Raw genomic sequence first — 18,039 nt, 5'->3', positions numbered from 1 at the left:
CTACTGCGGGCGTCCACGGTTCGATCAATATTGACTGCAGAATGGACGCATCTGGTTATCCTTCTTCGTACCTTCCTGGGTGATAGAACGAAGAAGAGGGATGGACATGGTCATTTGAATTTAGCCATTCCTGAATTTGAATTTAGCCATTCCTGAATACAAGCGGAACCGTTTATGTTACCATTCCTGGTCACGCAACGGTTTATGTTACCAGCATTGGCTACTAAAATCCAAAGAGTCTGATAACTTATTAGCTAGGTATCAGTTCTCAGACACTCCAATCTGGCCGTAATCTCATCTCACCCCACTACACATTTGTGTTGTCATCAACATTACCATCCAGCAGCGCGAGATGCCGTTTACGTCATGACTCCAAGTCCGCGCTATCGCAGATTCTGTCATGCAAAAGAGATGAAAAGAAATACATACAACAATCGGTCGTGTTACTATGGCAGTAATGCATTTGTTGTGCTACTCTAAACTCTCAGCATTTCACAGTAATATACAAATTGGAATGTTACATACAACAATCCCTTGTGTTACTGTGTTAGTAATGCATGCATTTGTTGTGCTACTCTGAACCCTCAACATTCACATTAATTTACGACGATTTACAGTATTGACAACCAAACGTGCAAAACTTAGAAGGCGACCTTCACTCTATACGATTGTCACACGGTGTATCTTCAGAATTCACCTCGGCGGGGCGATCCGGCGATCTTGAGGTATGATGGTAATTACGCAGGGGTTTACAAGCTCTCAGAATCTCGACGCTAAACGCCAGCATAAGTCAGAGGCGTCGTCAATGCTGAAGGTTACAGGCATATCCGTTGACACGGCCGGGGTGAACATTGGTATCGCCAAGTACTTTCAATGTGAGACTCTGGGCTACTATTATCAGTGAGGTATGTACTCTCTTCGCCGTGATCATGCTTTTGAAGATCATCTTTTAAGGTGCAGCCGTTGCCCAACAGATTTAGTTTTATCATATACTCCCTCCGTTCCCAAATACAAGTCTTTCTAAAGATTTCAACAAGTGACTATATACGAAGCAAAATGAGTGAATCTACACTCTAAAATAAGTCTACATACATCCATATGTTGTAGTCTATTTGAAATGTCTAAAAAGACTTATATTTAGGAATGGAGGGAGTATATAATCAACAAATAAAACTCAGGAAGCCTAGTTTCGTGGTTGGAAAATGGTCAAGCAACTGACTCAGCAAGCGAGGACCGAGAAGAACAACAAATCAAATAGATTTACCGTTTTTTGATGTTATGAGCAGAACTAGATCAGTTTCCGATGCTGTAATTAAGCTCAGATTATGCAATTAATTCTTTTCTTCAACACTCTCGCGGCGACACCCTTGCTTTTGGTGAGTGAAGCTTTGGTTTCGGTTGGAACTTGCTTAGGCGGGTTCATCTAGCTTCTTCAAAACAGTTTTACATGAATGGTTGGCCTCGAAGTCACAACAAAGATTAGCAGGCGGTGTTGTAATTAGTAACACAATCACAACAAAGATTAACGAGGGGCGTGTGCAAAGGCCTTATTGTAGCCATACACTAACAAAATTGCCCCCATGTCAGTGGTCGCCGTGAAGGGTGTAGCTCGTATTATCAGGGGAGTCGTTTCCCACGCCCCGACAAGGGCACCCTATCTCGCGTCTTGGTGCACCACCCTTGGAATCTGGATCCAACCCTCTCCTCCCCCGACCATTACACATGACAAGCAGACCTTAAGAAACTCTTGGATCAGGTCGATGCCATGCTGCCATCCTATTGGCGCCCAACTGCATGTGACTCTAACCTCCATCCGTCCACTTGTGATGGAATAATCCTTGTGATGTAGACGTAATGTTCGTTGACCAACTACTAGCTACTCACTTACTAGTGAAATCGCATCACTTACCAAAAAGGCTTTCGCCCCACTTTATATATAAAGTAATGATCAACAACAACCCGGTACAAACGCACGCCACCACAACACACGCACACACCCTAGGCAGGATACATAGGCGCTGATCGTAGCAACACCACCCCTAGCACTACAAGAGCAACCGGGGGCTCAAGCGGGAACACGCCACCGCGAAGAAATGAAGCCGCATATGACGAACCGTGGGCTCCACGGCGGCGCCTTCAGAAAGAAAACGACACCGGAGCGCCGTCACCGCCCGATCCGAGGATCAGAGTTTCCCCTAGAGCAGCACGACGGGCAGTGAGAGCCGCGACGACACCTTCAAGAAGGGAACGAGCTTCGTCGTTGCCGGTCCGTCCGAAGATAGAACAGGTTTTCACCCCGGCCAACACTCACCGCCACCGAACGCCACACCCCAGCTATCACGCTGCCCACACGGCCATGGCCACCAGACAGCACCAAGCCACGGCCAAGACCTTGACACCACCTCACCCTGGATCCGCCGCTACCCCAACCAAAGAGATGAGTGGAAAGGTCCCGCCTTTCACACCATGGGCAGCCCCCGTGCCGAGACCCAAAAGGCCGGCCAAACTGTCCTCCATCGACCCGTGCTGCAGCACCGGGCGCGAGACGAGCTCTGTCCTGCGACACCATGTGCGAGACGAGCTCGGTCCAACTACACCGTGCGCGAGACGACTTCGGTCCTCCTACACCGTGCATGAGACGAGGTCGGTCCTGCTGCACCGGTTGCGAGACGAGCGATGGACCGCAACTGGGAGAAGGACATCCATTCGATGAAGTAACGGCCGGACGATGAAGATAGGAAGCGAAGGCCGACACAAGACTACTATGGACGAACCGACGCCGGAACATGCCAGCCGTTGCCGCAGTCGACCTGCCAAGCCGCCGTGTGTTAGAATTGTGTCAAATATTGTGTACAAGATAGGTTACAGTTGGACTCTGAGTAGTACTGTGTTTACATAGGCTGTGGAGTCGTCTCCTAGTAGGACATTTGTATCCTAGGCCTCTCATATATAGCGGGGGTAGACACATGATGTAACCTATGCCGTACATAACACGACTTATAAGGGCGGGGGTATCCCCTCCTAACAGGCTAGTCTTTTGGGGGGAGAGTGCCCAAGGCATCTCATAAGTCGGTGAACTCATGGGTGGTCGGTCATGGTTGATGGGTTGGAAACACTGGTGTTAGCGGGCCCATGGGTGACCGATGTGTGAGGGGGAGATTGTTGGGTTTAGTCCCATATCGGTTGTGGGGGGAGACATAACACGACTTATAAGCGCGGGGGTATCCCTCCTAACAGGCTAGTCTTTTGGGGGGAGAGTGCCCAAGGCATCTCATAAGTCGGTGTTGCTTTCCGGTTGGGTCTGGTGACGCAGGTGGGTCGGAACGTTGGTGTTAGCGAACCTGAGATTGCGTAACACCGTGGAGCCACCCACGACCCGGACAGCAGCCACGCCGGGCCACTGCCCAACCCGCGCCGCCCGGCGAGCTCGAAGCGTGAGAGACGCCGGGCACACACAACCACCACCACGGTCGGCCGCCGCAACCATTAGCTGACCCCCGCCGGGGGGCCAGGACGAGTCCGCCGGCGACAGCCTAACCACCACAACGGACCCCCACCAGCGCCCGTAGCCACCGGAGGCGGCCGCCCCACGCCGCCACAGCCCGTGCCGCCCGCAAAACAGCGTTCGGAGGAGACACCCCCATCCCAGATCAGATCTGGCCGCCCCTCACCACCACAACGGGCACACCCCGCCACGACAGAACACCGCCGGCCCTCCCACACCACGAGCAGAGCCCACCCCGCCGCCAAGGAAGCCCAGGGCGCCGCCGAGCCGCCCAGATGCCGCGCCGCCCCGGTCGAGCTACGCGCCTCCATGCAGGGACACCGGCCCACGCAGATCTCCGCCGCGCCAGGGAGAGACGAGCCCCCCCCGCCGCCAGCACCTACTGGGCTTTGCCCGGCGGCGGCGGCGAGGGGAGGGAGGGGGAGGAGGAGGCCTAGAGGTCGGCGGTGGGTGTGTCCCCTCGGTCTCTCGCGGGAGCGACGCGAGGGGAAGGGGATAGTTCCGTTCAATCGCATTCGCATCACTTACACCAACTTGTCTCCAAAAAGAAGAACTCGGAGGCCGAGATTTCAAGCTCCAAGTTTGCCATTTCAAGTGCTGTTTGCAAACTTTCTAGCTCTCATGATACAGCACAATTTGACCGTTTTGATAACCCGGAACGATCGATCTATGCTGGATAGCATTCTCTTGTCTTCCCCTCAAACAGTTTGGATCGCATTCAAATGCTTAGAGTCACATGTGATGTTTGTGGATAAGATCGAGACTATAATATCTATCCTTCCACTTGTGGTGCAGAACTGCAGACTTGATGCTCGTTGGCCAAAACCTTGAGACTTTTTACGGTACATTATACTACTCAACATTACAGGTAGCAACGTAATTAGCTAGCTGGTGGAGAGTTCGACGGAGTGGAGTACTTGCCATGATATGGCCTCGTATTCTAGTGTCTGCAAGTTCATTCATGGGACCGACTGGACAAGGTCGGGGCCATGCGGCCGCCGGAGCGACGGCGTCCTCTCCATGTCAGCGACTCTGCTCCAGATTCCAGAGGCTCGATGGGAACACCATAGACCCGGTAATCTAGCCACGGACCATGGCAGGCCAGGCCAGGACGGGGGCATGCGGCCACGGCGACGCCCTCACCTTCGTCGTCTCCGTCGGCGACCCGCTCCAAATTCTGTAGGCTCGAGGGTAACACGAAAGGCATGGCATCTCGCGGCCGCCGATAGCTAGCTAGGCCAGTACGGGGGCGCTGGCATGTGGCGAGCTGGACGGGGGTGACGAGCGATGATGGTGCCGGCTGGCAATGGCGACGGCAAATGAACAACCGCGGGATGAAGAATTACTACGTGATATTTCAGGTCCGCACTCCACTTGTTTTTTAGCGGAAGGTGCCTGCGAGATGGATAAATATGAACTACCCAAAACGCCTTTGTTTAGTTAATATACTACCGAAAATCTAGAGTAGTATTGTATCATCTGGACCATCGAACTACACAAATACCGAAAAAGGCTTTCGTCCCGCTTTATAAATAAAGCAACGACCAACAACATCCAGATACAGACGCACACCACCACAACACACGCACACACCCAAAGCGGGATACATAGACGCTGAGCGCAGCAACACGACCCCTAGCACTACTCGAGCACCCGGGACTCCACCAGTGAACACGCCACCACGAAGAGATGCAGCCGCATACGATGAACCGTGGGCTTCAAGACGGTGCCTTCAGGAAGGGTACGACACGGGAGCGTCGCCACCGCCTGATCCGAGGGTCAAGGTTTCCCCCGGAGCCACACGACAGACAATGAGAGCCGCGACGACGCCTTCAAGAAGGGAACGAGCTACGCCGCCGCCGGTCTGTACGAAGAAAGAGCAGGTTTTCACCCCGGCCAATACTCACTGCCATCGAACGCCGCACCCCGACAACCACGCCGCCCACACGGCCATGACCACCGGGCAGCACCAAGCGACGGGCTCTGCCCGTGAGCACCGCGCAACCACCACCAGGACCGCCGCCCTGGAATCCAAGACCTAGGAACCACCACAACCGACACCCGCCGCTACCCCAACGGAAGAGACGATCGGATCCCGGGGCACACAAGTCCATCGATTCGTCCTACAACTCCGGGCGCGAGACGAGCTCGGTCCTGCTGCCGGGCGCGAGACGGGCTCGGTCCTGCTGCCGGGCGCGAGACGAGGAGGTCCTGCTGCCGGGCGCGAGACAAGCACAGTCCTGCAGCCTGAGCACGGGACTAGCGATGGGTCGCAGCAGGGAGAGGGCCATCCCACCGACGAAGATTGCGCCCGGGCATCGAGAAGAGGGATCGAAGCTCTTCACAGGCCGCTCACCAACGGGCCGACGCCGAAGAAGTCCGGCCGCCGCCGTGAGACGATCCTGACCACTGCCATGAGCCACCACCACGCCGTGGTAGCCCACATCCCCGCCGAGCACAACCCGCGGCACCTGCCATCGCCGGATCGGCCGGGGGCCGGCAGGTCCACCACCACCAGGGGGCGCTGCAGCAGGGGCAGCCACCGGAGCAGGCCACCGCCTGCGGCGAGCCGGGGCCCCGCCACCACAAGGGCCCAGAGCACCTGAGCCGCAGCCGCGACGGATCTGGGCCGCGCCCACACGCCGCCACCGCCGGGATCAGGGCACGCCCCCAGCCCGTCCCAGCCACCCGCGCCGCCGCCAGCAGGCCGCGCCCCCATCGCGGGCCGCCGTCGCTGCGCCGCCGCGCCCTGGGCCAGCGCCGCGCCGCCGCCCAACAAGGATGGCCCGCGCCATCCAGCGCCACGCGGGGGAGGAAGAGGCCCCGCCGCCGCCCGATCTGGCCGGGCTTTGCCCGCGGCGGCGAGGGGAGGGAGAAACGAGGAGGGGGTCGCGCCCCGCGGGCTAGGGTTTCCCCCCCGGCGGCGCTCGCGGGAGCGGCCAGGGAGGGGAGGGGAGGGGACCTGAAGCTTTTTTAGAATATGCAGGCTTAGCTCAACTAGTACTACTCATCCACAAAAGGTCTATATTGAGGTGATGTGCCGTAAAAGGTCTCAAAACGTTACTTGCTAGTACTACTCATCCACAAACATCACTCACAGTAGTTCTTAATAAAATCGCATCACTCGCATCATCAATCACGGATATCCGGGTCGATGCCGCGCGCCCTGTGCACGTGCAGATCCCCGATCGCCATTGATCGCCACTGATCGTCTGACCCAATCCAAGTTCGTAAAAGCAATAATTCAGACATAGAGAGAGTGTATGTCAGTCATGAGAGAGTGTCTTGACTGAAAAAACGAAGAGTACCCAAAGAAAGCAGGAGCACATGCCGAGATCCATAATAACTTGCTCCACGAATCACGCGGCTACCGATCGAGTCGTATATGTCGTGCTCCGTAGTAACCAATGTTTAACATAGCCCGTGGTTCACGCGGCCTGCCACTTGGTGGCAGTACGTACTAGTACATATAGGCCGTCCGGCCGGCATACACTAACACTGGACTCTCACCAGCTAGAGGAGCAGCTGCCTGCCAGTGCGTACAAGATACGGGAGGTGACGGTGTTGGGCCATGGGGATGATGGCGCATGTCGTCGTGGCGGCGGTGCTGGCCATGGCGGCAGCGGCGGCGATGGTGAGCGCGTCGCCGGCCGAGGGGGTCCAGCCGCTGTCCAAGATCGCCATCCACAAGGCCACCGTGGAACTGCACGGCTCCGCCTACGTGCGGGCGACGCCGGCGTTGCTCGGCGACCAGGTATGTTCATTAGCTTGCTCAGTTGCTCACTAATACTCCCTTGCTAGTTCATTTGCTAGACAAATAGCCAGCATATATCATATCTTGTACTCCCTCCGATCCAAATTAATTGTTGCTCACTTGGTGCAACTTTAGAGTACAAGGTGAACGAACAATGAAAATCGTGAACTTCTGAGTGTACAAAGATGATGAGAAACAGAGCCGGACTCATGTGATGTTGCATGTGCTTTAGCAAAGTTGTACGAATAAAGTGCTACATTGTTGATTCTGTGTTATATATAAAGAAATGTAAGCAACTCAGATGCATCTGACAGGGCGAAGACACCGTATGGGTTACCGTGAAATACGGCTGGGAGAACCCTTCCAGCGACGACTGGATCGCCGTCTTCTCCCCTGCCGATTTCATGTAAAATTAACAAGTTTTTCCCCTTAGTATTCTATATAATCCCTGTAGGATCCTCTGGCATGGAGGAATAATATGCATGGTATGTATCTTTTGTGCCTATGCAGCTCGGGGTCGTGCCCTAACCCGCGGAGGAACGCCGACGAGCCGGGACTCTGCACAGCGCCTATCAAGGTCGGTTGACTAATTATCTTCTCTTGAAATTCATGCATGGCAATTGCCAGTTAATATGGATTGATGCACGTCGCCGGCCACGATAATCGAGCTGAAGTGATCTGTTGGTGTGTGTGGGTGTGGGTGTGGGTGCAGTATCAGTACGCCAACTACTCGGCCAACTATCGCTACTGGGGCAAGGGCACCATCCGGTTCCAGATCATCAACCAGCGCTCCGACTTCTCCTTCGCCCTCTTCACCGGCGGCTTCGAAAACGTAACCACTAAAGTTCTACTTTTTTTTTTGCGGTTGAACTAGTTCTACTGCACTGTCACGCTCCCAACATTTTATGTGAAGTGATGGTGGTGTTTTTCTACCTTTTGTAGCCGAAGCTGGTGGCGGTGTCGAAGCCGGTGGCGTTCAAGAACCCCAAGGCCCCGGTGTTCCCGCGGCTGGCGCAGGGGAAGACCCATGACGAGATGACGGTCACATGGACCAGCGGCTACGACATTGACGAGGCCTACCCGCTGGTAGAGTGGGGCATGGTCGCCCCTGGCGGCGGGGTCAGGAACCCCACCCGCACGCCCGCCGGCACGCTGACCTTCAACCGTGGCAGCATGTGTGGTACGTACCTTTTTTTTTCTTTGTGAAGATGTCCAGAAACAAGAGAAGCTCACGAGTGTGGTTCATGGTGTGTCTTCATCCAGGCGAGCCGGCGCGGACGGTTGGGTGGAGAGACCCTGGGTTCATCCACACGGCCTTCATGAGGGACCTATGGCCCAACAAAGAGTAGGCAGATTCATTGGGAAAATGTAGTAGTTCCCACCCTTGGAAACTCAAGACCAGTTCGTTTGCGATGCAGGTACACTTACAAGATCGGGCACGAGCTCTCCGACGGTACCATGGTGTGGGGTAAGTCCTACACTTTCCGGGCGCCACCAACCCCTGGACAAAACTCACTGCAACGCATCATCATCTTCGGTGACATGGGAAAGGTAGCACTCTTTGTGACGCATGGCCAATTTCACTTGACATGAAATAAAGGAACTGCCCTACACTGAAATGTTGTTAAATGGAATCCAACATATATGTCCTACATGGCTTGGCTTTTTCATTTTCAGGCGGAGAGGGATGGATCGAATGAGTTCGCCAACTACCAGCCAGGTTCGCTGAACACGACCGACACGCTGGTCAAAGATTTGGACAACTACGACATCGTCTTCCATATTGGCGACATGCCGTACGCCAACGGATACCTCTCCCAGTGGGACCAGTTCACTGCACAAGTCGCCCCCATCAGCGCCAGGAAGCCCTACATGGTTGCGAGGTACTCCCTCTGTAAGGAAATATAAAAGCGTTTAGATCACTATACTTACGGAGGGAGTATGTTATAGTACATACATCACGTTATGACCTTGTGCCTATGGAGCAGTGTCACGTAAAAACTTATGTTTTGTCTTCTGTGTGCAGCGGTAACCACGAGAGGGACTGGCCCAACACTGGTGGATTCTTCGACGTCAAGGACTCCGGCGGTGAGTGTGGTGTGCCGGCCGAGACCATGTACTACTACCCAGCCGAAAACAGAGCAAACTTCTGGTACACACATGTTTTTCGTCTGTGCATGTACATACAGTTCAGGCATCGATCTATTTGTTTCCATATACTCTCCTATGAAACTATTGGGGTTGACATGGCTGCCGTCGAAGGTACAAGGTGGACTATGGGATGTTCCGGTTCTGCGTGGTGGACACGGGGCACGACTGGCGGGAGGGGACTCCGCAGCACAAGTTCATCGAGGAGTGCCTCTCCACGGTGGACCGGAAGCACCAGCCATGGCTCATCTTCGCGGCGCACCGGGTGCTGGGCTACTCCTCCAACGCGTGGTACGCCGCTGAGGGCTCCTTCGAGGAGCCTGAGGGCCGGGAGAGCCTGCAGAAGCTGTGGCAGCGGTACCGCGTCGACATGGCCTTCTTCGGCCACGTCCACAACTACGAGCGCACATGCCCGCTCTACCAGAGCCAGTGCGTCACCGGCGAGCGGAGCCACTACTCGGGCACCATGAGCGGCACCATTTTCGTCGTGGCAGGCGGCGGTGGCAGCCACCTCTCCAGCTACACCACGGCCATCCCCAGGTGGAGCGTCTTCAGGGATCAAGACTATGGCTTCGTCAAGCTCACGGCCTTCAACCACTCGTCGCTTCTGTTCGAGTACAAGAAGAGCAGCGATGGCAATGTCTACGACTCCTTCACCATCGATAGGGACTACCGTGACGTGCTCAGCTGTGTGCATGACAGCTGCTTGCCCACCACACTCGCTCTCTGACCGTCTAGCGGTACGTCATGGCAACGATGCTAGCCAGAAATCGGCTAACACGGTTGAGCCTCATGAGCTTAATTTGTGGAATAAAACTGGCCAGCTGCATAGTTTTTAGTTTTTAGATCAAAAGCCTGCGCCGGTGAGTAAACGAAAATGTAAACCAACTCTGAATAATCCCCATTGATGATTGCCGATTTATACATGAACCCGGAGCGAGTAGGTGGATATCTTGATAATATCTTCAAAAACCTAGTGGAACAAATGTGATCAGAAGTAAGTGGAATCGAATTCTTGCTTGCTATGTACGATTGCCATGCAACTCAATACCTATAAGACATACATTGCAGCATTGGCATGGCATGGCAATGGCTACAGGTTTTAGCTTTATCGTTTTACCATTTTGTCGCCTTTTGATTTAGACGGCAACAAACAAACTGTGTGTGACATATACTTTTCCCTTGAGAAGAATATTACCACATGCTTTACATATGCTGGAGTGGGTACCCTCTAAATATGAATGGTAGAAGAGACGACCTGACATATTTTGGGCCATGCATACCAATAGGATCTTTGTTGAGATGGCCGAACTCTCATCTCGGCAGTGGTGTCGCTGCGGGTCAAGGCCAGGGCGAACCAAGTAGTGTTTTGTAACGCGCAACATAAAAATCACGAAAAAGAAGAACACTTGGAAGGGAATCGAACTCGCACTATTGAACACATGCCACTGGAACTGGTGGTTTGGTGATTGATGGGAAGCGGGAAATATTTAAGCACACACTACATGATTGAGATTGGAAACTTTTTTGAAACATCTTGAAAATTTTGAACAATTTAGAAATGCCGAATATTTTTTGAAAATACCAACAATTTGTGAAGTTCCAAAAAATTATTTTAAAATGTGAACATTATTTTAAAATGTGACAATATTTTTAATTCCTAATATTTTTTGAAATTTCAAACATCTTTTATCAAAAACCATTTTCAAAATTTCCGAACATTTTTTAAAATACGAAGACATTTTGAAAATATTGACATTTTTTTCTAAAAAACGGGAAAGTTCAATGAAACTCTGAACAAAACTTGGGAAAAAGTGACATTTTTTGGTAATGATCTTTTAAATTTTTGACGAATTGAAAATACACTCCTGGATTTATAAATCTGAAAAATAATTGAAAACATGTACGTGGATTTTCAAATTATTCACAAATTTAAAATATATTTGTTATTTAAAAATTTGCGATTTTAATAAATCATGAAATTATTTTAAAAAGTAAAATAAAAATCAGGGAAAAAGCCACAAAAGAAGGGATCAAAATCAATAGAAAACCTGGAAATTCGAAAAAAATCCTAAAAAAAAACTGCTCCTACGAAGAAAGCTTAAATGGGCCAATCCCGAAGTAGTTCGGATTTGCGATTTCTGCGAATTGCTCTCTCTTATTTGTTTTGCTTCAAAAATGCTCTCTATTCTTTATTACGAATGAAGAATACGATATTTTACTCTCCGCGGGCATCAACTTTGTTGATATATGCACATGGTGCACTCAAACTAGGTATGTCAAAATAAAGTTACTAGTATTTAGTATCTTTTTGAAACAAAAAAAAGATCAAAATAAAGGTACTATGAATTGGTTCTATCTTAACACACATACAATCTCTCTTTGATTAAAACTACGTATATGGAAAAATTGGAGGACTATTATTTAAGAAATTTTCTATAAATCCTCTTTGATTTTAGCATATAAAAACATATGATATTTTTCGAACGGGCTATTGTACTTCCAATTCCAATTATGGACGAACCTTCACTTTTAAGGTAGATCTGGATGTCGACAAGGACCTCACCACGTGTCACCAGGATGGTATACAATTTTGGAATATGAAGCCTGAATTGAGTTTATGGTCTTGAAAACCTTGAACAACGATCATGTCCTGCTTGCGGACATTATAATTTTTATGTCCATAATGATTGGGAGGGGGGGGGGGGGGGGGGGGGGGGGGGGGGGGGGCAATGGCCCCGATGGGCAATGGTGTTTCTAGCTGATATAAATGTTATCTATGTTTGATCTACTCTAGCCTAGCTTCTAAAGAAACAACACACCGTTTTTGTGATATTAAAATTATATTTAGTCTCGAGGCATTTTTTTATATTTGATGAATCAAATATCACAAACATTGTTGAGAAAATATAAGCATTAAAGCGAGCTAGAAACATCTAGTAATATAGAAATGTTATGAAAAGTTTCAACTTTGCACATTTTTTGTTTTTTTGTTTGACTGAACTCATGGTTTTATTAAGACTCTAGATGCCAATTCAAGTTTAAACCAAGAGCCTGCCTTTCTGCTAGCGCAAAGGGATATCTCCCAACAATGTGAAATATGCTTCCATAAGGGTTTTCTTGCTTGTCGGTACTTTCGATTCAGGACAACCTACACCTCAAAATTACTACCGATCCAACATAACCTTTAGATCTCTATAACATTTTCACCGTCAATAGATAACATAGGCACACATGTTGCCGAAAAAAGGCATACAAGGATCAGAATAATACCATTTAAATGTATAATAATCTTCGCCGTTTGCTTGCGAAAAAATGCCACACAGGTTCACCGTCTTGCCTCGGTCTTGGCCATTGCTGCTTCATGGTTGGCCCAACCATGTTGCATTCTTCTACTTAAATTTGTGGGATGACGAAAGCTAAACTTGAAAAACATATAACCAAGAAATAACATCTTGTATACTTGATAGAATTTTCTTAACTTCCTTGGCTGAGAGAAGACCAACTTTTTTCTTCTCATTTCTCTCCCTTGTAACTCAGCACTTATCCTCAGTATTGTTGCTAAGATAGCACCGTCGTCATCCTCAAACACCCGATGCACCAGCACCATGCCACGCTTTCAACGTTATCACGTGTACATTTAGGCCGAGCTCGCGTCGCAAGTTGACAAGGCACATAGAAGTCGTAGTCCGTGTACCCTGCCACCGCCTGATCGATCAGATCATCATCTCTATCTCTCTTTTATTTTTGCCACACTTTTTTGTTTGTTAAATATCATGTATATGCATAAGCCCACTAGCCACACAGGTTCCACACGCAGTCTATGCAGGCGTCGAGCGTTTTGCGGCCGGCCGGCCAGTCCATTCGCATGCATGAACCAGTACGGATGCCACTTTTAAATCGCGTCAGAGGTTTCGCACTTAGCCACTTGCTCAGAAGTTCAGTTCGACAGACAAGTTGAGTTGATAACCGGCCAAGTCCCCAACTCCAACCAGATGACTGTCTTTTTTTTTCCGACTCCCAACTCCAACCAGATGACCGTCCATTTTTTTAAACGCAGTACAGACGCAAGCAATCATATACACGCGCATAAACTCACCCTCTATGAACGCACACGCACACTCCACCCCTATGAGCACCTCTGAAAGACTGAGCCGGCATATCATCTTGAAATTTACGAAGTCACCATAGCCACCTCGGCGTCGACGGGAACGTCTCCTCCCACTGAATGCGCATCGCTGAAAATCCTGAAATAAATCCAGAAATAAATGCGAGCACCAGGATTTAAACCCTGATGGGCTGGGGATACCACAGTCCCTCTAGCCATCCAACCACAGATTGGTTCACAGATGACGGTTCACTTGGCTAATTGTCATGGCGGCCAGATGCGACACGTACGAGAGTTTTTTTTTTTGCACGCATACAGTTTTTGGTCGTGGCGGCGCACACCCATAGGTGGAGTTATTATATATAACCGGCTCTGCTGGCAGACAATTCTTCGTGAGCTCGACTGATTTTGTCTTGAGTAGGTATTACCTTTTCTTGGTCATCGTCAACTCTCACCCGTGCGTGGCAATAAATAAAATTAAACTGCCGTTTTCTTTGTTTGACAGCAGTTATCGTGCTGCGTAGTACACCCTTCTCCGCTTTCGTCGGCAGACAGAAAAGGTACGTTTGTTGTTCGATAGTGTAAGTCTTGCATAAAGTAAATTTTTGGATAAATTAGGTTAGTCGACAAATAGTCCATGTCTACCTAAAAAACAAAGTTGAACAGGACTAGGAGTAGTTCATATCCTCCTGAAAAGGCCATAAGGTTCATAAATAAAGTATATAAAGGTGGCGGTTTGTAAAAGGGGTATATATGACCAAGTCAAAGCTGAACACTCTGTGAGTATACAACACAATCTCGCAATTTGGGTTTTGATTTAACTATCAATTTGACAAACCAAGTATAGGTTATACGTCAAAAATTATACCATTGCGTTAGTATTTAGAAGAAGTTCTTCGCAAAAAAAAAGTATTTAGAAGAAGTTTACAATGGTACACTTTAAGTAATAATATGTAGTATTTTTTTTGAGAAAATGTACTAGTATTTTTTGATTAGTCAACTGATCGGCAAAGTTAAAACCAAATAACAACTTGATCTTTTATACATGGGGCAGAGGGAGTATCGAACAAATTGAGACGGCTATCCACGCGTACCAGTGGCCACAGTGAATTTCTGACCATCCACACTGCTGCCCTATCGCGCTGACACCATAGCACACATTTTCTTTTACCGAAGGCTTCAGGCCTTAGCCTACTTTTTACTAGATGATTCCTCACGCGTTGCTGTGGAAACACCAAAAGACATGTAGCTGTGAAATATTGTTATTGCATCCTAACTTTTATTTTCTTAACTTAGCAACATAATAGTTCGAGAAATTCTTGAAATAAATTAAATAAGTTTCTAATGATAAAATATCTCAAGTCAAGCTGTCATATTAATATCCGGTATTCCTTTTTTCCATCTTCATAAACGTATCTCCAAAAAGTCTTGTAGTATTGTAGAGTTTTTAAAGAAAAAATGAATTAGTATTTACGAATAGACAACACAATAACCAATAATTTAACCCGCACTAATTAACTTTAAACCTTATTTTAAAAGTAAAAATTCCAACAACTTTAAATCTTATTTTCAAATCCCATCCTTATCAATTGAAAGTGGTTTTGGAGGGTTTTGATGTGATTTTCCAAATTTGAGAAAGGGAGAAGAGCAACGTTTCCCTTTTTCATGCCATAAGCATGCATCAACAACCAAATAAGTAGATTCCATAAAGTGTCTGCTAGTTTTCTACCCAGCAAGTCACTATTGATTAGCCCCCCCCCCCCCCCCCCCCCCCCCCGAACATATTACCATCGTGTGCTAAGTTTGTGCGCAAGCACGTGACATGAAATTGAGAATAATGTGTCCATCATAGTGAAATCTGGCATTGCTCGAAATGGTCATCTAACTAAGGTGTTGTACCAATATGGTTCCTTGAACTTGCTAAATGGTTCCATCTATGATACTAATAATAGCCACCCCCACATATAGATGGTAGATTGACGGTCGAAGGCAAGGACAACCAGCGAGATTAAAAAAGATTGATTATTTAACCGGGTGACATGATTCCTCTCTAACAATTTTACCGAAGATAACTAAAATTTGATATACTAATTATGTATAATTAAAATAGTGGAATCAAAAAAACTGTTGATCAAAATATTATAATGCGGAAGATATATATATTTTTTGGGACAACCAAGTTCGACAATCCAATAAAATTGAAATTTGTGCAAAAACGTGAAAAATGCAGATAAAAGGTAAAATTTATTCATTCTGAGAAATCACTCACAACATATATATAACCCATTGCACACACATGTACTTCTGTGGTAACGTGGTAGTACACTACTAGTAACAGGTACTACATACATATCAACGAGGACGTAGATACACTGTATACATATGCTTGGGGAAAAACAAAATTTTCTCTTTTGCTAGCATGCAAGACAAGAACACAAGCTAGATCGGCTTGAAGTTCAGGTCCCTTGTGTATATATTATGATGCCCGGCAGATACGTAATTTGTTGCATGAAAACTGCATGCACCGTGTGAACCGACATCAACTAATGATGCTGCGGGTCTGGGCCGCCGGGGCTGGTCCTCTTGGACTGGCCAATGTCGCCATGGCCGTCTGCCTGAACCATCTCCTCCCGCAGCACCTTCCTGACGAAACGCCCTGTCGCCATTGCCATCGCCGCCGGCGCCGTGGCCTCTCTCCCATGACCCCTTTGCCGACCAGCTGCCTCGGCCGCGGCAGATGCGGACGAGAGAACCAGGAGGACGCACACCACCAGCACCGCACAGCGGAGCACGCGAGTCTTGGCCATGCGCATGCAAGCTTAGCTAGCAACCTATGTACCTGCAACACCTAGATGCCATTTTGGGCTGCAGGGTGGGCTGGTTTATATAGGCGTCGCGTTGCTCGAAGATAGAGCATATCAAATCGGTTTTTAGCTCCGTGGTTTCTGCACTGCTCCGTGCACTTTCCACGGGGTTCAAACCAATCCGCCGGCTCCGGCCGGCAAATTCGATCCGAGGTGACGCCCGGCAGGATAGGGTCGCCGGCCCTCGGCTGCTGCTGACAAGATTATTAACAAGTAAAAGTCGATCCCGGTAATGGAGTACGTAGCTAGTACGTACTGGTCGATATACAAAGCATACTGCATGCGGACGTAGGTGGGTTGCGCTTGCACCTGCACATATGCACTCCTTGTGGTGGATTTTGCTACGACTGCAGCATGCATGGATTGGGTACATGCATGTGTGAATGAGCCATCTTTTTGCCGACAAATTTAGCGAGGGCCGCCTCTTACACTAATGAGCTACTACCACTAGTGTCAACAACGCCCTTATATTATGGAACGGAGGGAGTAGTTGAGTATTTAACAAAAAATACCACGACAATTTGACTAACCCTGGCGAAAGACTACCACTTCACAAACTTTGTCAACAAATATCATTTTAAGTCTAATTTTTGGCAAAAAAAATTACTACTTCGTGTTAGTGACTGTTGTGTCAAAATTAAACTCAATTATGAATGGATTTAAACGAACCAAATCAGTATGTTATCAGAAATGGTAGTTTTTTTTTTGCCAAAAATTAGACTCAAAGTGATAGTTTTTTATAAAGTTTGTAAAGTGGTAGTTTTTTTGTCACGGTTGGTTGAATTGCGGTACTTTTTTTGTTAAATACTTGAGCTAGGTTTTTTTAGGGGAAAGCCACTCGGCCCACTTTATTAAATCAAATTAAAGTTACACCATCCAAAAATTTCTGGCAGCAAAAAACTGGGAGGATAATCCTCCTAAACAAAAGTAGATATTTAATCAAAAACTACGTCTAGCAAGATTGTGCGCCAATCTATTAGCCTCCCCAGGGCAATTAGAAAAGGAGACCTCGCCTATCCGAAAAACTTTTTGAAAACAGTCCGCCAAAATAGCAGTGTATGGGCTCCAGATTTCGATCACCCCATTTCAACCTTGAAAAACTTCTAGAGAGTCAGATTCAACAGTCACACGTTGGCATCCAAGGCTTTCCACCAGATCAAGTCCTAGCTCAATTGCCAAAGCTTCGCCGTTGTTGCATCATGCAGATGGTGCAGCAGCCAGGATGCCCCGGCAATGACCTCACCGCGGCTGTTCCGGAGAACTACAGCTGCCTCCCTTGTCCCGTTATCAAAGTAAGCAGCATCAAGGTTCAATCTATATGAGTTAACAGGAGGTTTAGTCCACATCACCTTCTCCGGATGTTTCTGAACTGAGGCCGTGTTCGGCAGCCCTCCACTCCACGGCTCTGCTCCTGGAGCTGCCGGAGCGGAGCGGCCCGTAGTGCATTTTCCTGGAGTTGTCAAACTGGGACTCCATCCGCTCCCGTATTATACGGAGCTGGAGAGCTGCCGAACGGGGCCTGAGGCTACGCTAAAATGGCTTGTTATTGCTTGGATTGCAAAGGCGCTGCTTGAAGGGTTCACAACTTTCTCCCCCTTAACAAACTGTCTCCTCTGCCATCATATATACCATGCCCCAAGTACTAAGTATTCCGGAGACC

The 18,039-nt window shown here is 48.8% G+C and overlaps 2 protein-coding genes across 2 annotated transcripts; one reads left to right on the top strand and one right to left on the bottom strand.

The window, feature by feature from the left end:
* Positions 1-7,029: 7,029 nt before the first annotated feature.
* Positions 7,030-10,414, top strand: LOC123098715 (nucleotide pyrophosphatase/phosphodiesterase). The gene is made up of 10 exons (XM_044520783.1): positions 7,030-7,259; positions 7,574-7,665; positions 7,770-7,836; positions 7,972-8,091; positions 8,202-8,439; positions 8,523-8,604; positions 8,678-8,810; positions 8,937-9,142; positions 9,286-9,411; positions 9,522-10,414. Exons 1-10 carry the CDS (start codon positions 7,077-7,079, stop codon positions 10,135-10,137), a joined length of 1,863 nt encoding a protein of 620 aa, XP_044376718.1. The 5' UTR covers positions 7,030-7,076; the 3' UTR covers positions 10,138-10,414.
* Positions 10,415-16,058: 5,644 nt separating this feature from the next.
* On the bottom strand, positions 16,059-16,322 carry LOC123098706 (uncharacterized). The gene has a single exon (XM_044520772.1). The coding sequence runs from the start codon at positions 16,320-16,322 to the stop codon at positions 16,059-16,061; it is 264 nt and encodes an 87-aa protein (XP_044376707.1).
* Between the last annotated feature and the right edge of the window lie 1,717 nt (positions 16,323-18,039).

The sequence above is a fragment of the Triticum aestivum genome, chromosome 1B (genome assembly GCF_018294505.1).
Source record: "Triticum aestivum cultivar Chinese Spring chromosome 1B, IWGSC CS RefSeq v2.1, whole genome shotgun sequence".
NCBI lineage: Eukaryota > Viridiplantae > Streptophyta > Magnoliopsida > Poales > Poaceae > Triticum > Triticum aestivum.
This window is presented reverse-complemented; position numbering and strand designations above follow the sequence as displayed.